The sequence below is a fragment of the Pygocentrus nattereri genome, chromosome 22 (assembly GCF_015220715.1).
Source record: "Pygocentrus nattereri isolate fPygNat1 chromosome 22, fPygNat1.pri, whole genome shotgun sequence".
In the NCBI taxonomy this organism is placed as follows: Eukaryota; Metazoa; Chordata; class Actinopteri; order Characiformes; family Serrasalmidae; genus Pygocentrus; species Pygocentrus nattereri.
Window position 1 is genome coordinate 20,634,078 of NC_051232.1, and position 22,056 is coordinate 20,656,133.

General features: G+C 38.3%; 1 protein-coding gene across 8 annotated transcripts in view; it reads left to right on the top strand.

Moving 5' to 3' along the window:
• dctn1a (dynactin 1a) overlaps positions 1-22,056 on the top strand; it is a 44,507-nt gene that overhangs the window by 9,187 nt on the left and 13,264 nt on the right. For 2 of the 8 annotated variants that reach the window (XM_017719290.2, XM_037532955.1), the window contains exons 5-20: positions 1,750-1,767; positions 3,926-3,949; positions 4,986-5,039; positions 6,681-6,824; positions 7,373-7,396; positions 7,747-7,944; positions 10,975-11,179; positions 12,077-12,155; positions 12,508-12,667; positions 13,331-13,435; positions 13,837-14,028; positions 15,284-15,400; positions 17,560-17,712; positions 18,138-18,298; positions 20,265-20,433; positions 21,941-22,009. In XM_017719290.2, the coding sequence (XP_017574779.2) occupies positions 1,750-1,767; positions 3,926-3,949; positions 4,986-5,039; positions 6,681-6,824; positions 7,373-7,396; positions 7,747-7,944; positions 10,975-11,179; positions 12,077-12,155; positions 12,508-12,667; positions 13,331-13,435; positions 13,837-14,028; positions 15,284-15,400; positions 17,560-17,712; positions 18,138-18,298; positions 20,265-20,433; positions 21,941-22,009 (1,872 nt within the window). The remainder of the gene's footprint in view (positions 1-1,749; positions 1,768-3,925; positions 3,950-4,985; positions 5,040-6,680; positions 6,825-7,372; positions 7,397-7,746; positions 7,945-10,974; positions 11,180-12,076; positions 12,156-12,507; positions 12,668-13,330; positions 13,436-13,836; positions 14,029-15,283; positions 15,401-17,559; positions 17,713-18,137; positions 18,299-20,264; positions 20,434-21,940; positions 22,010-22,056) is intronic. The other 6 variants (XM_037532956.1, XM_037532957.1, XM_037532959.1 and 3 more) reach the window with 6 other exon arrangements.

The window sequence follows — 22,056 nt, forward strand, 5'->3', positions numbered from 1 at the left end:
TCCACCCACTGTTTGTCTTTTTTTCATTTGTTAGTGAATTATTATTATTATAGATGAGAGAACATGATCTTGCACACCCATTCATAGCAGCCATTTTGACAATGACAGGAGAAGAAAGGTAAGATACTTTTTCAGGATTTACTGGCAATTTGTTAGTAATGATGGTTTAAAAAAGAAAAATGTTCTGACTCTTCTGACCGCATGACCATGAGTCTAATTTTTGTCTAGTCTAGGAGCTAAGGAGATAAGTGTCTCAGATCTGTGTGTCCCCAGAGCTCTCAAATCAATAACAACAAAAAAAAGATTAGTGCCATTTTAATATGAATGTGAACATGTAAGGAATGTAATGTGAAATGTAAGACAATTTTGTGTATAATTTGATCTCTTCTTTGTGTCTTTTTAACATCTTTTTTGGGAACATTTAATTCTTATAATTATAGAATTAGTATTATAATACTTAAAGATTTTGCTCATATTTTTGTATTTAAGTGATTCTGCAATACGTTAAATGGCTCATATCTTACATTTTGCTGGTTGACCACATTGCTGAAGCTGGTCGTGCTGGTTGACCATTTTGGTGAAGCTGGTCACACTGGTATACCTGTTTGGTTATGCTCTTCATATGGGTTGACCTACCTGGTCACGCTATTCTTGCTTTTGACCAGTTAAGCCACCAAACAAAAATGTTCCCTTTGCTGGTCTATCGGCCTTACCAGTTTTTTCAGCAGGGTAAACATCTGTGTGGTACTGAGAATGGTGTGTTTTTTTTTATTTTATTTTTTTTAATATGATTATCTGTCAATACTGATTTCATTTCGCTGTAGTTGTGCATCTTGACTCATTTACACTGTTTAAAATCTCTATTTTGCGCAAGGATGTGGTAAGCCAGGCATACACTGTGCAATTTTAGCCAGATTTTAAGCCCCATTTGCTCAGAGCCGACTGAATTTCATGATCGGGCTGAATTTCCGTTTCCGAAAGGGGAAACGATGCCCGATTAACTGCCTAAACGAGGTCCAATTGAGCAGTCGGATGATCAGATAAATTTATGACATTTCAGAAATCTTGGTCACTTGTTTGACAGTGTGAGCAACCTTACAAACCAATTTCTCCATGTTGCACCCAAAAGCACACACCGCTCCTGCACAGAGACAAAAAAATCCACGTCTGCGGTGGATATATATATATATATGTGTGGGTGTGTGTGTGTGTGTGTGTGTGTGTGTGTGTGTGTGTGTGTGTGTGTGTGTGTGTATATATATATATATATATATATATATGAGATACAGCCAATGAAGTCACAGCTTGTTTTGAATGAAACAGCTTTACTGAAGACGCAGTGTGAGCACCCATGTCGCGTTGCGTCTCGTCAGATGGACAGTGTGTTTTTGTACAGTGTGAGCATGTAAATCGCAGGCTTTTGCAGTACAAGATGGGCGATTCAAACGTACAATGTGAGCTGTCACCAAAGAACAAGATTTCTAAAATTGCACAGTGTATGCCTGGCTTCACAGTCTGAGACAATCTGTTTAAAATAGAATCGGAGCTCTGTAGGATCAAGAGATTTTTATTGCAGAAAATCTAAAAAAAAAAAAAAAAAAAAAAAAAAATCAAATCAAATCTAGTCTTCCCATCAGAATTGAAAACCATATTAAACCTAAAAAATGCAATTACTTAAGACTGATTGAGACTCTCTTCTCTTGTATGTCTCTGTACTCTTGTGTTGTTTTTGCTAACTCGATGTAAAAGACTCCAACGTCGAAGAAGGTACAGCCTTGTGATTTTGTGGTCACTCAGTTTTTGTCAGTCTTTCACCTGCTCTCATTTCCTGTGGTTTGGTTTGAAAAGGCTTCAGTACCTTCACTCCTTCTTTCCTTTGTAAAATCCATCTATATCTATGACTGAAACATTCCTGCTTTTCCACACATCACAGATCCTTATATTTGTCACACTTTATTCTTGTTTTGATGGTTTTGGTCACGATCACATTTGTTGTTTCACTTTTTTATCTCCTGTGTACTGTTGATACCTTGTTTCTGTGACAACAAGCTGCTGAAGAGTTTCCTACATTAGTATTGGTATAAGCAGAGGAAGTTTCATTGCATGGTTCTGATCTTGTTTGTTTGTGTTGATGCTGACATAGAATCAGACATTAAAAGCATATATATACATATATATATATATATATATATATATATATATATATATATATATATACATACATATATAAGCACAACTTAGAAGTTATTTTTAGCCAGAAATGGGGTTGAAACTGTAAATAATAAATAAACTGTAAAGAATTTATACCAATTAAAAAGAAATCCCACAGATTTTTCAACATGCATAGTTCAGTGGTCATCAGCGGTCATTTACTGTGGTTTGGTGTGAATTTACTTCATTGTAGAGAAACTTAGCAACTCAGCTTTTTTTTTTACAGTGGTGGTGATAAGAACCAGGGGACAAGATGTATATAACACAGACATTTTATTTGCTCTCCAAAACCACCAGTAAACCTACGTGTGTCTTCTGAGTTTTTGTCTGCAATGTTGATAATAGTAAACTTGTGGTAGATCTGAAGAAATGTTTTCTTTGGAGACTGTTTTGCCTTACATGTACGTTTCTGCGATGATTAGATATTAAAATATGTTTTAGGATATAACATGGGCTAGTCTAGGCTAGGTTTAATATATTAAATTATTGTTCAGTAGTTTAACCAACACAGTGGTTTAAAGTAACACAGATGGGTTTAACAGTACGTAATCACCTTAGTTACATGTTACGGTTGAGTGAGTAGTACGGTACTGTACAAAAGATATTGTAAACATGATGAATACCACATTGAGAATACTTCATGAGAATACTGCATGATTAATGTCTCAAATTTGTAGATAGAGTGAGAGAAAGTGCGTGAGCGAGGACCACTGTTGTTGTATAAACCAAGAGCGTGCCCATTGCGACCAATAAAAGACAAAGGAAACATCCCCAGGCCTGAATCAGAGCCAGCAGGACTCTTAAATGTAGATGCTAATAAGAAATTTCCATTTGGGGGGAGGTAGAGCAGCTGCTTCCCAAGCGTGACACGGTTTGATTAGAAAGAGAGCATAATTTGTGATGTGTATTTGGATGTATAAAATGTTGAATAAAAATAATTGTGTTTTGTAGCTTATATTTTTTTTGTAGTGTAGCGGAGTGGCATTACTGGTTCTGTTTGCTTTATTCCAACATGTGTGTCCTCAGAAAAACGATATATTGTGATGTCTATCTTGCATTGAGAAGATATCTTAAATGTTGTGATGTGTTTTTGCCATATCGTAGACCCCCTACTTGCTAAGATTTTCTAGAATGGAGCATTTCACATCAAACCACTCTGAATGACTTTGTTTACAAACAATTATGCAGAATTTTTAAAGGAATTGGTGTAATAAAGGAATTATGTATTTTGTATTAAGTGTCTATTTAGGACACTCTTTTAAGAGCATGAGTTTAGCATATGGTAATCCACTTTTGATCAGTTATATCATGTTCCCTGTAGTTGTGGCATCCTTAGTAACCTGTTTGTACTAACCTCTAATATTGTGACTATGATTATTCTGCTTTTGAAATGCCTGGCTTCTCTCTCTCTCTCTCTCTCTCTCTCTCTCTCTCTCTCTCTCTCTCTCTCTCTCTCTCTCTCTCTCTCTCTCTCTCTCTCTCTCTCTCTCTCTCTCTCTCTCTCTTTCTCTTTGTTTCTTGCTTTTGCTCTCTTTCTGTCTCACTCCATCTAACGTATTTCTTGCTTCTCTCTTTCATTCTTTTGCTCCTTCTGTCTTGCTTGCTCTATCTCTTTTATTCTTCTGGTTTTTCCCTTTTCCCTGCCTCCCACCCCCAACTCTCTTCCCTGAGTGTCCTTTTGTCTTCTCTCCGCAACCCCCCCATCCTCCTTCAGTCCACTGTGCGCCGTAGTACCAAGGTGAGCCTAAATGCAGCAGCTGAGAATGCTGAGAAATGCAGTTCAAAGCAAAAGAAAACCCAGTAAACTGCAAAAACTTGATATTTTCGATCTAATCTTAAGTCTAATCATCATATCAGATTTCTCATTTTGAGATTGTTGTAGTATAAGATTAGTATGGAATAGTATAAGATTTAACTTATTGGCAGATAATTTTGCTTGTTTCTGGCATATTTCTTAAAACCAGCAATATTATCTGCCAGTATAGTTTCACCTAACAAAATTGCTTGACTAAAACATCTAAAATATTCATATTTTATGAATTTTTACAGCAGTCTCAAAATGAGATATATTACGTACTTTGAGTTTATGATTTTACTTGCTAAGAGATCATTTTTGCAGGGTAATTCACAAATGCTTGTGAATTACTCTGTTCACTTTTGTAACAGTTACAACACATACATAGAAATGTTACATAGATTATTAAGTGGCTACATTACTGTGACAATCATGTACCATCTGAAAAAGTACCTGTAAAGACATTTGGGCAGTAAATGTGTTTATTAAAAAAGTTAACATTTGAACAGATACAAATGTTAATGTAAAGTATTTATATATCCCATTGTGATTGTCCAGCATTTACAGTTTCCCTCCAAGACATAGTTAATCTGATCAGTTTGTTGTATTACTGCTGATGGAATTGAACTAATCCCTAACCTTATAACTGAAAACAGCACAGTCGTCCTATGTTTTACTTATTAATGTTTATTTGTATTTATTCTAATGTTTTATAGTGGTTAATGTTATAGGTGGTAACTACTACATAGTTAAAAAGAACTTTTATTGCTGCTTAATGCTTTTGCACAGAACTGTAAATACTTTCTTTTTATTGGTATCTACATAAGCGAGATGTACTGTGAGTCAAGAACAGCTGTTTATTTAGTTTATTTCAGCAGCTGAGATTATTAGCAGGTGGATATGAGTAGATAGTGTTTAAATATGTACATAGATGGACACATGTTCAGGCTAAGCTAATGAGGTCTTCATTTGTGGACAGTGGAGTAATCTTGGTCGGCTCTCTTACTCTTCCTCCTTCCCCTCCCTCGTTATGGTATGTTCCAAAACCCCTCCAACCCCTAATGTGGTGAAAACACTGTGGTGGTACAGCGCAGTCCTGTAGGGGCTGGAAAAAACACTCAAAATCCCTGATAACGATCATACAAAGGGTGGATGGTATACGATAGTTTACAGTTTGCTTGTCTGAGCAAATGATTGGTTTCAGCAGTGCTGGCAGAACGCTGACTTATTAAATGCTTCACAAATATAGATGTAGAGCAGTGGTTGAGTCTGTAAGCAACAAGTAGTTATGTGCTAGCCCAATATTTCATGATCTTATTTGCTTTTTACCACTGATGTTTATTTGTTTCTTGTAGTGTTAAATAAAAGTAGAAGTGTCTGTTCTTTAGGGCTGGCCTGAATAATAAGCTTTGTCTTTTTTGTAAGAACATTCACATAACAACATTCTAGCCTTAAATAAATGATCAGCAAGGGCCTTTAGTAGAGGTATTGTTAACGCATGTATAATGATCAGTGCAAAATTTGCAAGAGCCCCGCACAAGTGTGATGATTAATCTCATATTTGTAAGCACAGTGGTACTTACCTTGATCAGTAGGCTACCTAATTCTAACTTTAGTGCGAATGTAGAGGGAACCTGCTTAGACACTACTAAGGTGGTCTTCCTCATGTTCTGATGAGCCTGTAGCTCCAAAAACTCTTGCCTGTGAGTAATTGGTACTTTCCATGATAGAAAAAAAATGCAAGCTAGCCTAGTAAAATAACTCTTTATAACAAATAAATACTATAACAGACTATAACTAAATAAAGTGGTAATTGTAATTTCTTACACTCAGCATTTAGATTAGCATTTTGATGCTCAGAAATACAAGTGATGTAACTCAAAGTTGTTTTTCTAAAAGGCTACAGTCACAGATTTTAACATAGTAACATACAGCTTGCTGCAGCTGGGCTTCAGCCTGACTGTCAGTACTTTGTTGCGGCATGCTAGATCAGTTTTAAAGCTGCAGTATCAAACATTCTGAGTATTTTAAGCCTATAATGCTGTTCTGTGTTGGTGGAGCATTTTCTCCATTCAAAGTTTCTCACAAACTTCAGAAAACTAAGTACGCATAGGTATATATCAAGTGTCACATATATTGTGTTATGTGTCGCAGTACTGCTTTTTTGCCCTGTCATCCACCCTTACACCAGAATTCTGTTACTGATCACTGACCCAGCAATCACAATATTAACTTTATTCTTACAAGTACAGAACTAGAACTGGTAGTCGATCAGCCTTGCACAGCCCTCATATGACTTAACTGGACTGACACTTTTGGTGTCAGTGAAAAGTTCCCAACTACACTGCACTTTGACCGAGTCAGAACGGTTGGCACCTGGGCTTTTGGTTGCACCTTTTAGGTTAGAGGAATAGAAATATTATCACATCGGGATGCAACACACTGGGAAGTAGGGCTGGGACAATAAGGAAAAAAGATCAAGACAATTATTGTATGTATCTATATAAATGTCCTTGTTAGACTTTTCCAGTATTTAAAATCACAGGTATGTAACAGTTACATTTTTATCATCTAAGATGACAAAATATTAAGGCCATTGTGACAGTTTAAAAAAAAAAGAAAAAGTTCTGCTCACAAATTTGATGGCTGTTCTCTATCTCTCTGTCCGCTATAGACTGGTCGTCCCTCGGCCATTGGCTCTATACCTGATCTGACAGAGAATGAACCTTCCACGCCTTCCCAGACTGCACTGGGAGCTCCCATGATGCCTCAGCCTGGTGGAACCCCTGGAGGCCCCACCCTCACCACCTCCAGCAAGGTGAGCTAGCTTGATAAAAACAGCAAGCTAACAAACAAATTGTACATCAGTTTCACTGCATTCTTCTGTTTCACAATCCTAAAATCAGATAGAACTGTAACATAGCTTCCTTTTTATATGCATTTGCCCAACTTCAGGACTTCACATGTAATTACAATTAAGATTATTATCATTTGGTTTATTGACTTACAGGCAATTCTGTCACCTTCTGTTCCTCTAAAGTGATAGAAGTCGTATTACACTCTGACTGAATCATATTACTGTTATAAAACATAGAGCACTTTTAAAATTAAACAATAGAAACCTTAACACTCCTACACTCCCTGTAGAGTATTAAAAGCTGTCAGAATGGCTGCTTGAATCATATTATATTACATATATTATTTTAGAGCACTTTTTGTTGACAGTTGTAAAATGTTGGCTCAGGAACTAAAACCAACAGAAGTATTTCTTAGAAGTGCTTTAAAGCCGACACTACACCTATTCATTCTCCCATTTCACATGCCTCATCCCTCCTTCCTCATCCATCTCATCTTTCTGTTCCACAGGCTGAGCCTGGCATGTCCAGACAGGTGAGTTTAGCCATAATAGGGCTGTAAATCTGTACTTTACAGCTTGGATTGAATTATATTTGGTAAAATGGAATGATGCTGAATTTACTAAATTACAAGTAATGATGATGATGGTGGTAACTCGGGATTTCTCCTCACTCTCTTACATCGCTTGCTACTATAAGCATGTTCTGTCTCTTTGATAAATATGCCTGTGGTGCACATGATAATCAGCCTGGGCGCTTAACAACTGGTGATATGTTTTGTTTGCACCAAGGGAACGATTCTCACTCATTTCCTTTAATATTCACTTTTTCTTTAATTCTCTTTTTCATTGATTAATTCATGAACCTCATTTCTCACTCTTTCAGGAAGAGGAGGCTCTGAGGGCACAGGTGAAAGATTTAGAAGAGAAGCTGGAGACTCTGAAGATGAAGCGAGCAGAAGACAAGGCCAAGCTAAAGGAGCTGGAAAAACACAAGATCCAACTGGAGCAACTGCAGGAGTGGAAGAGCAAGATGCAGGAGCAGCAGAATGAGCTGCAGAAACAGCTTAAAGAGGCCAAGAAGGTATGACATACACACAGCAAAACAAGATATTGCCTGCAGAAGACAGATATCAACAGCACACTGTACCTTATTCGCCTTGTTCATCTTTACGCTGATCACTATTAGAAAACATTGTGTATAAACCAAGGAGGGAAATAACAACCAAATCCAAAAAATCTAATGACTAAGTAGTCTGATATGACTACAAAGTTGTTTTCATTGCTGTTTTAAAGCCAAAGTTATTTTACTTATTATACAGCCTCTTCAGCAACTGCGAAGGTGGTGGTGTTTCTATTTCATGAGCCAACAGCAGAGAAAAACAGTTAACATTATCGATAACGATAATAAAAAATTTTGGAAACGGGTCAAGTTATCAATTAGTTGGTGTGTCCCATTTACATCACTTAAACAGAGAGAGTACAGAGTTGTGCTGAAAAGGCAGCTTCCTGTACGATGTGTAAAACTTAGATCAGCTGGCAGCGCAACGCTCAGGCGAGCATAGTGCTGCATTCATATGGCAAAGCATATTCCTCAATATGTCCGGATCGGAACCATGAGGAACCCACCTGTGACAGCTTTTGTTTAGCAAAGAAGGAGAGGAGCAGATCTTTATGGGCAGAGTTATGGGCTGAAATGATGAACTAAAGAAACATATTGTGCTGTCAGCAGGTTTAATTCTTCCTAATTAGCCCATGTAAACATTAGCAACATCAGCAAGTGTGTTGAACACCACAACCAGCAGAAGCCTTGTTCAGGCTGCTAGCAAATCCATATTGTATATGAAAACATCAATGACGGCTGTCATTAGGCGGAAGGCAGGAAACACCCTGGACAGGTAATTGTCAGTTGTCTTAAAATGAGTCCAATTTGCCTGCAGTCTCAACATGGCCAAAGAGACATGGCATCATATTTCTGTACGTTTCTACTCATTGAGCTATGATGGTGAGGGGCATTCATCGCCTATTAAGTGTTTGTTTGTTTGTTTGTTTGTTTGTTTGTTTGTTTGTTTATGTATGTATGTATGTATGTATGTATGTATGTATGTCAAGTTCAGTGATCACAGTGTGCAGGATGGTACATATGCCAGTGTATTAATCTTCAGCTGAATATTTTTCAAATTGCAAATGCAAACAAAACTGTCCCACTGAACAGCCCTTCTTTTGCTTCTTGTTTACATTTATAAGATTTAGCAGATGCTCTTATCCATAGTGACTTATGAAAGTGCTTTATTGTCTACTCAGAGAATGTATCCTAGCTAGCACAAATAGGTTGGAGTCCCAACCACCCTTAAGGTCGTTAGAATATACAGAATTAATATATCATAAGTGCAATAAAATGCATGTACCTTGGCAGAATGAGTACAGCCTGCACAGTTTGCATCCTGCTATGGGATATGGTACACTACCAATGCATCCGGGGCAGACACTCAGCACAGTGAGATGCTTATGTTTATAATACTTAAACTGTGCATCATTGTCTGCTTTTGAGCTCATTTTGTTTTAGTTTAGCCAAGCATTGTAGGCTAAAACTGCATTTTGAAACTGCGTTTTGGAAATGCTTTTTTTATTATTTGAATGTGGACTGATACAAACAAAACCACACACAAAAAAATCTGCTCATAATAAAAGCCCTGTTTTTGAGAGAAAAAAAATTGCATTAGGAAAATGGGTCAGTTGTGTTTGTGTTCTTATAAAGGAATTTTTAAATTTTACACTTTGAATCAAACATTCTTGTCTGATTTCTGCAGGTTTTTGGTTCTCTAATCGATTCATCAAAGTCATAATGGGCCAACGAAGACTTTTTTTTTTTTTTTTTTTTTTTTTTAGTAAATTTATGTAAATGAAAGCTATGGAATAAAGCTAGGTAACTAAGTAAGTGGGAGAAATTACACTGCTTCAATGTCTTTACCTAGAGGAGGAGGTGATCCAGAGAAAGAAGAGAGTATATAGCTGTAGTAGCACTTATTTGTAGGTGTGGATTACAAATGGGGGCCCTTACTAGGCTTGATGCAACCTAAAGTGCCCTAAAAATAATCATTAAATTGTACCTAATAAATAAAGCCATTTAATTATTTCCTTTTTCTTAGTTTGAAAGAGTCTAAATATTAAGGGTCTAACAGTAAGTACAGAAAGAGTAGCAAAATAAGACGAATCAACACAATCAGTATGTATAAACTTCTCTTCAGCAATACTCCCTTCGCTGAATAAGTCTGCATGCCTAAATCATCAAACATTTGCCTCAAACTGCTAATATGGGTACACCCCCTTTATACCCCACCCACAAATTTCTCTAGTCTGCACTCTTTCAACACCAAGAGTACAAACAGTAACACAAGCAGAACAAGCTAGCTAATGAAAAGCTGTCATTAGCTAACAAACATTCTTCAAAATTAATATTCAGTTTAGTTTCGTCAGTCATGTACTTGGAAATTGAATCCATGTCTTTTCTCATATCTTGCAAATTTAAAGTCTGGTCTGATTTTATGGAATGCAACTAATGCACATGCTTAAATTACATTTGTTTGGGTTATTTTCAGCCATGAAAAGTTACACACATAATGACAGACATGTTATGCGGTGCACAGCATTGACGAGCACATCATCGCCCCCTCCTTTGGGCTCCACCTTTCAGGTGAACCTGAAAAGTTCCCACCGACATTTAGCACTAAATTTAATGTGGTTGTCCCCAGACTTTCATTATGTCATTATGTGATCATGCGAGACTACAAATGCAGAAGGTGAATTCATAGTAAAAACAGACTTTTGCCCATTTTTATTTTGTATTTATGATGATCTAGGCATGTAGTTAGCACCATGCTAGTAACTTCACAGCTTGCTGCTATGTGATTATGTATGGTGTGGACTGTTTAAATTTGTTTTTTGATCAAACTATTTTAATAACATTATCGTAGAAGCTAATCAAAAATTCTTGCTAGCAGCTAAAAATCTTAGTTGCTGTATCTCAAACCTTTAGATTACTCTGAAATACATAATTGTTTTTATTTCAGGACAAGAACAAAAAAAGGTCTTACTTTTGTGTCTGCATTTGTAGGAAGCGCGCGAGGCTCTGGAGGCGAAGGACCGTTATATGGAGGAAATGGCAGACACATCGGACGCCATTGAAATGGCCACGCTGGATAAGGAGATGGCTGAGGAGAGGGCAGAATCTCTGCAGCAGGAGGTCGAGAGTTTAAAGGAGAAAGTGGAAGAGTTAACCATGGACCTTGAGATACTCAAACACGAGATAGAGGAAAAAGGTAGAAAACACCTACGCATAGAATTCTTCAGCATTATTAAGGGTGTAAATCTCTGACCTCCAAGAATTTAATTTCAGTTGTGATTCTTTAGGAAATGATTAGCTGTGTTGTAAAATCTCACATTTCACCACAATTCGGTACATTCGCTTGGTTCGATCAATTATTGTTAAAAATACACTTGAATACACAGCTGTATCTGGAGCTATTCATACAGCAATAGAATATATACTTTTACTTTATTGATTATAGTCATTTTAATTATTTGTCATAAATCACAACAGTTTAGTTTGTTTGCTCATTTTAATGCTTGGAACACAGCTTCTCAATTGTTTGCCAGACTTCATTAGCAGAATGGGCTGTTACAGAGTGTCTGTGCATTTAGGTGGAAATGAAAGAAGAATTGTAACTTTTCCTCTGATGCAACTCGACAAAGCCATATCAGTGTGACGTTCCCTCGCTGCTGCTTGCTTAAATGATAAAAGCCAGGGACCTTATTTTTAAAATGTACTTACATTACATTCTCAATTTGTTCTGAAGATAAGTTCATAGAAATTGCACATGAATTATTTCTATAAACAGTCTTCAGGAATTGCACACTAATGCCTGGTGCACACTGACTCTGCCTCTGTGAAACTGTACAGTACATTGTACATTAGATTGAAAGCTATTGCTGGTCTAGGCACATTTTCGCATTAACTTCATGTCTTATAAATCATTACTTAAACTTAAGTTTGAATGTATGGTTGCTTTAAGTATCTTGTCACTGATTGGTGCACAGAATACTCATCAAATCAAAATAACAGTTCTTTTATGAATTCTTAGCAATTATCACTGTTGCAATGATTGACAAATTGATACATGGTCCCAGATTTTGTCTGTCATGTTCTCTCTCAATAGGCTCAGATGGTGCAGCCTCCAGTTATCATGTTAAGCAGTTGGAGGAACAGAATGGTCGGCTGAAAGAGGCACTAGTCAGGTGAGCCCTTTTCCTATCTTCTGTCAGAATCTCCTTGGAGATACATGTCCAGTATCAGAGGAGCAAAAGCGCTGAGTTTAGTAACAAAGTCATTACTGTCAGATACTTCCTGTAATGTTAACATAGCTCTAAAAAGAAGCAGAAACCGTGGCAAAGTAGTAAACAGCAGTAGTTTTAATATTGCAGTCACAGTGTATAGCAATATAATTACTACATATTTATCTACACCTGTTATTACTGGTATTTTGCCCTGGTGTCAAGTGTTAACATTAAGATGAGCTGTTGGCTCTTGTGTACACATTATCACAACCCCATTGTCCCAGCTGCTGTCCACTGGCTGTGTTTTTTCCAGGATGCGTGACCTGTCTGCATCAGAGAAACAGGAGCATGTGAAACTGCAGAAACAGATGGAGAAGAAAAACTCTGAGTTAGAGACTCTGAGAGGGCAGAAGGAAAAACTGCAGGAGGAGATGAAACAGGCTGAAGCCACAATAGATGAACTCAAAGAGCAGGTCTGAATCTGTATGAGAATACAAAACAAACACACACATGCCTCAGCTACACCACAGCACACACTGAAACATTCAAATCAGACTTTGGCACCACAAAAAAAAAATCTGTTCATCCACACGAGAAAAAAAAAGCCAGCCCAGCTCCTAAAATGTCAAGTGAACTGCCTCAAGAAGAGTACTGTGAGCATGCATATTGTGTAAAATGGAATTTAACCAGAGATTTTCTAACATCAAGACTGTGACATGTAGCAGACTTAACACAGACAGGCAGACCTCTGTGGTTAACACATGTTCAAGTTTTAATATCTTGCATAAAATTTGATTGTTGCCAGAAAACAAAAACAAAATAAAAAACAAAAAAAATCTACAATGTACTGCCATTGGGTTGTTTGTTACCTTGGTTACATCACTGTTTCTGAAATGCTCATACAGTCCTGTTGAGGCAAAGAAACTTTTCTAATATTTCAAACCTCCATATAAATTATGTAGTCACATATCTTTAGAATCATTGTGGTATTTTTTATGTTTGCAATCAAATCGGCACTCTAAAAGAACAGAGCGCAGTAATTTGTTCACCACAAACACACATAGATTAAGATCCACATCACCTAGACTGCTTTACATCTCCACACATTGGTAAATGGTCTGTATGGTATGCTGTAGGTGGATGCTGCGCTGGGAGCAGAAGAGATGGTGGAAACACTGACTGGGAGGAATCTGGATCTGGAAGAGAAAGTGAGAGAACTGAGAGAGACGGTCAGCGACTTGGTAAGAGATATGTGCTTAACATTTTATGCTCATTTCGAAACAAGCATTCTATAAAATTAAATGTACATACGTCCATTCATTTTTCACATTTTTAAAAAATGAAGCTATGGTAATAATTATGGTAACAATAGTGATTATTGTATTTATAAAGAATTCTTTATATATACAAAATGCAGTTGATTGACCTAGTATACTTGTGTGTAGGAGGAAATTAACATGCAACATGTGGCAAAAAGTAATGTAAAATTAAAAGAAAAAGTAATGTGTGGATATGATGACTTGTAAAGTTATAATTGTAGGTTCAAAACTCAGATTGTGTTTTATAATAAAAGCTCACCAATTAGACCTCTTTGACTCCCTTTTTACTGTTTCTGTGCTGACTTGGAACTGTTGCCCCACAGGAAGCCATAAATGAGATGAATGATGAGCTGCAGGAGAACGCGAGGGAGACAGAGCTGGAGCTGAGGGAGCAGCTAGACCTGGCAGGAGCTCGCGTCCGAGAGGCTAACAAACGAGTAGAGGCAGCGCAGGAGACAGTGGCAGATTATCAACAGACCATCAACAAATACAGAGAGCTCACCGCACACCTACAGGTCAGTGGGAGGAGAAAGAGGAGCACATGCATTATGTTTCTAAAAGTGTCTAGACGTAACTTCTAATGATTGAGTTTAATTTATAAGAAAAGCCCTTTCTTTGTGCTTTTGGTTTTTGGTGGAATATGTCCTGGATTTTGGTTTCGGTCAAGAATTTTCTTTTCAGTGCTTCACGGTTTTGAATGGTACTGTAAATTTTAGCACCCCTAGATAGAATAAAAACAAATTAATATTTCTTGTCAAGTTTAGCACCTCATATTCTAAAAAAAAAAGAAGAAAAAAATAACACAGGAAAAGAAAAACCAAAGTATCATCATGTGGTTGTAGGACTGTGAGTCACTGCAGTAGGCTTTGTTAGTTAAAGCAGAGGTTTGCTCTAAACTTTAGCAGTCGTGTCAAAGCAGTTACTAAATCAGCTTTCTATTACCTTAAGAACATCAACAAGATTAGACATTTTCTGATGAAAACAGACCTGGAGAAACTCATCCATGCCTTTATTTCTAGCAGGATTGATCACTATAATGGTCTTCTAACTGGATTCCCAGAACAGACAATCAGACAGGTTCAGATGATTTGAAATGCGGCTGCCAGGCTCACACATCAGCCCTTTTTCAAATCCTTATACTGGCTACCAGTCTGTTACAAATAGACCTTCAGATACTACTATTGGTCTATAAATCGCTGAATGGTGCAGGACCCACATATTTAGTTCACGTGTTGCAGCGACATGAGCCGAGCAGAACTCTCAGATCCTTTGGAACTAGTCAGTCCTGCTGAAGGTGAAGACTAAACATGGAGAAGCAGCGTTTAGCTACTATGCTACTCTTAAATGGAACCAGTTGACAGAGAGCATCAGAAGAGCCGCTACGATGGACAACTTTAAATCCAGGCTCAAAACATTCCTGTTTGAGCAGCTTTCAGCTCAGTTTGAACACTGTTAGTGTTTCTAGCCCCTTTTTCCTCTGTAACGGCACTTTTTTTTTATCCTAATCTAACTTTGAGTTTTTATTTTGATTATTTAACTGTCCTTATTTCATTTCTAATTACATTTTTCATTTAACAATTTTAACGACTTTTAAATGTATTGTTTTAATCATGTTTTAAATAGTTTTTCTCTTCGTGCTTACTTTACTTTTTAAAAACATCTTTGACTTTGACTGCATTTTCACTGTTCACTTCTACTGATGAACTTCCTGTGTGCAGTAATTTTTCTCACTTTGCCGTTTTGTCCTCTCACCCTCTGTGCCGTAAACAGGAAGTGAACCGTGAGCTGACCAATCAGCAGAGTGCTACAGCTGAGCAGCTCCAGCAGCCTCCCACCGAGCTCTTTGACTTCAAGATCAAATTTGCTGAGACCAAAGCTTACGCCAAGGTACTGGTGCCTCCACAGAGCTTACCACCAACTGAAGCTGCACCATATGAACAAAATATTAGTTTTGCAGTTTTAGTGGTACAGTCGTAGGCAAAAGTTTGAGCACCCCTGGTGAAATGACACATTTTGTTGATTTTCCAAGTGACCATAAGTTCACACATCCTCTGCAGAGAACACATTTCTGCACATTTGAGTGCACTATTAATGTTTACTTGCTGAATTTTAATTTGGGCACAAATTGTGCACATTTTGTGTTTTTGTGCACTGAAATTTGCAGTGAAATGTCATATTTAAGTTTGTTCCTTAAATATTTAAAGTTTTAGGGGATGCATTAACTTTTTTTCCCATTAAAAAATCAACACAGTCTAATTTGACCAGGCCTATTCAGTTTATACACTGCTCAAAAAAATAAAGGGAACACTCAAATAACACATCCTAGATCTGAATGAATGAAATATTCTCATTGAATACTTTGTTCTGTACAAAGTTGAATGTGCTGACAACAAAATCACACAAAAATCATCAATGGAAATCAAATGTATTAACCAATGGAGGCCTGGATTTCGAGTCACACACAAAATTAAAGTGGAAAAACACACTACAGGCTGATCCAACTTTGATGTAATGTCCTTAAAACAAGTCAAAATGAGGCTCAGTATTGTGTGTGGCCTCCATGTGCCTGTATGACCTCCCTACAACGCCTGGGCATGTTCCTGATGAGGTGGCGGATGGTCTCCTGAGGGATCTCCTGCCAGACCTGGCGTCCGCCAGCATCCGCCAAATCCTGGACAGTCTGTGGTGCAACGTGCCGTTGGTGGAGCGAGACATGATGTCCCAGATGTGCTCAATCGGATTCAGGTCTGGGGAACGGGTGGGCCTGTCCATAGCTTCAATGCCTTCATCTTGCAGGAGCTGCTGACACACTTCAGCCACATGAGGTCTAGCATTGTCCTGCATTAGGAGGAACCCAGGGCCAACCGCACCAGCATATGGTCTCACAAGGGGTCTGAGGATCTCATCTTGGTACCTAATGGCAGTCAGGCTACCTCTGGCGAGCACATGGAGGGCTGTGCGGCCCTCCAAAGAAGTGCCACCCCACACCATTACTGACCCACTGCCAAACCGGTCATGCTGAAGGATGTTGCAGGCAGCAGATTGCTCTCCACTGCGTCTCCAGACTCTGTCACGTCTGTCACATGTGCTCAGTGTGAACCTGCTTTCATCTGTGAAGACCACAGGGCGCCAGTGGCGAATTTGCCAATCCTGGTGTTCTCTGGCAAATGCCAAGCGTCCTTCATGTTGTTGGGCTGTGAGCACAACCCCCATCTGTGGACGCTGGGCTCTCATACCATCCTCATGCTGTCGGTTTCTAACCGTTTGTGCAGACACATGCACATTTGTGGCCTGCTGGAGGTCATTTTGCAGGGCTCTGGCAGTGCTCCTCCTGTTCCTCCTTGCACAAAGGTGGAGGTAGCGGTCCTGCTGCTGGGTTGTTGCCCTCCTATGGCCTCCTCCACGTCTCCTGGTGTACTGGCCTGTCTCCTGGTAGCGCCTCCAGCATCTGGACACTGCTGACAGACACAGCAAACCTTCTTGCCACAGCTCGCATTGATGTGCCATCCTGGATGAGCTGCACTACCTGAGCCACTTGTGTGGGTTGTAGAGTCCGTCTCATGCTACCACGAGTGTGAAAGCACCACCAACATTCAAAAGTGACCAAAACATCAGCCAGAAAGCAGAAAGGTACTGAGAAGTGGTCTGTGGTGCCCACCTGCAGAACCACTCCTTTATTGAGTGTGTCTTGCTAATTGCAAATAATTTCCACTTGTCTGTTCTATTTGCACAACAGCTGTGAAATTGATTGTCAATCAGTGATGCTTCCTAAGTGGACAGTTTGATTTCACAGAAGTTTGATTTACTTGGAGTTATATTGTGTTGTTTAAGTGTTCCCTTTATTTTTTTGAGCAGTGTATGTGTGTGTGTGTGTGTGTGTGTGTGTGTGTGTGTGTGTGTGTGTATATATATATGTATATATATATATATATATATATATATATATATATATATAGGGAGGGAGACTTTTTTTATTTGCTTTTGCCACTTGTTATTTCTGATGTTTTACTCATGTGATGTGTGTGCATGTCTGTCTATACATGAAGGCCATAGAGATGGAGCTGCGCAAGATGGAGGTGGCTCAGGCGAACAGGCAGGTTTCTCTGCTCACCTCCTTCATGCCGGAATCGTTCTTGCGGCACGGAGGAGATCATGACTGCATCCTGGTTCTGCTGCTCATCCCCAGACTGATCTGCAAGGTAGTGCAACATCACTATCTTTTAAAATTTACAGGTGTCACCACAGTACTATCACATACTCAGAAATCTTTCATACGTATCCACAAATCTAATTGCATCACTTTGGTATTATTTTGGTATAATCTGTTCTATTATTGCAGATTTTAATAATGTGTATTGCTTAAAATTATATTGTTGTAGTAATAAAATTACTGTCTAATATGCAGTATAGTATACTATAATAATATGCAATGTTAGATAAAACAATAAGATTTTATAGGATATCTCTGAAAATAAATGCTGCCCAGAGTAGCCAGCAATGCCATCCAGCAATGCTTGTGAGATGTAAGTTGGTCTTAATTGTAATAGTGGTTTGATAGTCATGTTAAAGAGTAATTCTTATTAAAGTATGATTGTCATTAATAGTGTTTCCCCACTGCTTGCAGGCTGAGCTGATCAGTAAGCAGGCCCAGGAGAAGTTTGATCTGAACGGAAACGCTGTGGAGCGCACTGGCCTGCGGGGGCCAGCTGGAGAGCAGCTAAGCTTCGCCTCTGGGCTGGTCTACTCTCTCACCCTACTGCAGGCAACACTGCACAAATACGAACAGTACGTACCAAAAAAAAGCAGAGTTAGCAAAGCAACACTTCAGCATTAGGGCTTTAACCTGCAGAGCCAGTATAAATATAATTGGGTGAATATTAGTTTAGTATTTTTTAGCATAAAGATTTTATAAAATGAAACCTTGTTACTTTGCTTCATTTTTCATTTTATTCATATTTGTATTTACCCTGAATGCATGCAATGCATGATATATTTTCTCCTTATAGTTAATTTGGTTAAAGGGGAATTTCACTGATTCAGTAGTTGAGATGTAAGTTGTTCTGTTGTGGTTTGCTCTTGAAACCTCTGAAACATTGTCTGAGGTCACAATGTCTGCAACACAAATATAACCATTGCAGTAAATGCAAAACTGCTATAACTATTTCTTATGATTTTAGTGAGCTTTTACTGGAAGATGTCTGGTTCCTATCACCACTAACCATTGTGAAGAGTTCTGACTTTGTAACTTTCTCTATAATGGAGAAATTTGTATCAAACCACTCTGAGTGTCTTAACCTTTTAATTATGCAGAAATGTGGAACAGTCTCAGGAATTCCCCCTTAAAGTGCATAAGGAGTACCAACTCCAGGAGCTTTATGATAACAGCAGCATCTAGAAAGTGAATGAGTGCAACCCGCTGGTTTCTCATTCCTCCTGGGCTTTAATACAACCTCCTAGTCTCTCTGAGCGAATTAGGAAAGGGTCTGCAGGCTGCAAGTAACAAGCTGTTTCCTCTTCCTCTGCTGAGGGTTGGTATCTGAGGAGAGGAGGGTGATGCTACGTTGTCTGTATGTGTGTAATTGTTTTCGCAGGTTGCACAGTCGTGAAAATGTGGTTTGACAGAACAAAGTGGTTTCGACTGACTGTCAGGAAACAGACTGGTATTAATGTCATAACGCTGCGTGATTTACATTGAGAAATACTGTATTTCTTCATTGTTTTTTAAGTGGCACTTAAACTTGTAGGAGTGGGCAAATAAGATCTCCATATTTCAATCACGATATTTTCTCGATATGTAACATGCATCACGATATTTTGTTTCGAGGTTAGATATGTTGAAACAGTGAATAAAGATCCAGTAGTGCCACATTAAAAAAAAAAAAAGTGAATTTAAAAGAGTGAATTTAAGCAACATCTCACATGCTGCCATGCACTGAATCAGGCCTAATTATATTGTGGCACAATTCTTTATGCTAATGATAAATATCGACATATTACTCACTACTTTTTAATCACTTCCTACAGCAGTGCTGTGTAGAGTAAAAAGTTAGTCATGGAAACCCCCTTCTGATGACTCCTTTTGAGGTGGGGGGGGGGGGGCTTTTTGAAAAACTGCAAGCACTGTGAGGTGGATTTTTAAGCGTGGGTTGGTTGGTTGGTTGGTTGTTTCCCGCTAGTTGGCTGATGCAGAAGTCAGATAGCTAACGTTACTGCTATAAAGCTGAAGATCAAGTCTGTATTTGTTAGCCTCAACATGATTTCTTACAGTTTCTTACAGAAGTACTGATAATCCAATTTTTTAAGCTTTTCTCTTTGTTCTTACCAAAATAAAGGTGTTAATGATGTGACTGTCTGAGTGCTGATGAGTGCTGTCTGCTTATATTTAGTTTGGTAATCTTAAGTTTAACTTGATTCATCGCCATGTATAATTTCAGTTTAAAAAATAATTTGAGTAAACAGAACTTATCAGGGTATACAATCTATCATATGGTGTCAGAAACCATATAATCAAGTCTAAGTTATTACTTAACAACTCCATGCAGGTAAAGGCAAGTGCAGTTAGCACTGTGCTAATTGGTGGGGTATAAGCTTCTATTATTTGCATGTTCGATTGTTCCAGGGACAAAATTAGCTAGATTAAGACATTTGAGTTAAAGGTGGTAAGTTGTGATTTAACCAGTGCTTTAATGGTGGAACCCAGCTAGTTGAGCAGTATTAATTTATAATTTTTGTATTTCTCTCTCTCCCTCAGGGCTCTGAATCAGTGCAGTGTGGAAGTGTATAAGCGGATGGGGACTCTGTACTCGGAGATGTGTGTGCATGAGCGTTGTCTGGACTACTTCATTGATCTCCTGCACAAAGACCAGCTTGATGAAACTGTCCAAGTGGAGCCGCTCACCAAAGCCATCAAATACTATCAGGTAATATATACACAACATAGATGTACCAACTTAAGCAGTGTTGAAAAATTAGAATTAGAAGACACACACACTAGGAGACAGTGAGCACACTTGCCCGGAGATGTGGGCAGTCCTATCCACGGTGCCCGGGGAGCAATTGGGGGTTGGGTGCCTTGCTCAGGGGCACTTCGGTTATGGACTGTCAGCCGAGGGGATCAAACCAGCGACCTTCTGGTCAGGGCTGGTTCCCTAACCTCCAACCCACGACTGCCCCTTGAATTGAATTGAAACAGTGCATGGAAATCTACATTACCGGCTCTCTCCTCGGGCTCTTCAGCATTTCTCTCGTTTACTCTTGATCAAGGAAAACAGTGTTAATGATCACAACTAGACATCTGGTTGTAGCCTATCGCAGTAACTTTTTTTTCTCTTCAGAAAATGTTTATTTTTTTCTGAAGAGCTTATGAATTGTAGGATTTCTGATTTTTGAGGTTTATTTTGTTAGAGCGCATTGCAGCAAATGCTGAAAAAGATTTATTGGAGAGCCTTTTAATCTGTGTAGAATGTAATTAGAGCTCTGGAGAAGTTCAACACATACAATATTGAAAAATTTATCAAATCTAGTTAAGATTGGCCTGCTTTGTGACCAATAAAATATCTGGAAACTATAATTCATAAATTCATAAAAGCACATGAACTGCTTAAAAAGGAATTCCACCAGTTTTTCAAATGTTCTGTATAGTTACATGCTCAAGATGTAAACAAAGTGATTTGGAGTGCTCTGATGTCAAACGCTCCATTGCAGAGAGACTTAGCAAGTCAGAATTGTTCAGTGCTTGTAGTAGGACCCAGATGTCTGAAGAGTTTAATGCCTTTAAAAGCTACATTTCAGACAGTTAATGCATGAAATGGTTATGACTCCACTGCCTGATGCCTGAGACATTGTTTTACAATAGTAAACATTAAAAATGGCTGTAATTGTGTTGGAGGCATTGCTACACCACCACTGTAAAGAAAGTCTCTACAATAAAAAATTTCACACCAAACCACTTTGAATGACTTACAACTCCCCCATTTTAATTATGAATTATCATGCAAACCCATGCAATTCTCCTTTATGCGCGACACAAACAATGTCTTATTTTTGCTGTTTAATCTGCGCCTCTGTTTATTACTTGATTTCTCAGTGATCAATAGCAAACTCATGGGGTTTAGTATGTCAGGATACGTGTATCATACAGTAATCAACACTGTAATTGGTTAGAGACTCATATATGGTCTTTCTGTATTGCACAGGTTGAGATTATGATAAAAACGAACTAATTATATATTTCAGCAGGCTAAGTTAAAGTGATATTGTCATATTGAATAGTACAAGGCCAGTGAGCTCACACACTCATTTTATTGGTCAAATGTATAATAAACACATTTTATTCAAATAAAATGTTTTTAGTGTTTAAGTGTGCAGTGCAGATTTTGAGTGTAGACCCAGGTAAAAAAAAAAATTTGTGTTTTTCTCCTGCTCTAGCAACTGTACAGCATCCACTTGGCTGAGCAGACTGAAGACTGCACTGTGCAGCTGGCCGACCATATCAAGGTACCATATGCTCGCGTCACAAACGCCTGTACAGCGCTTTGGGTTAA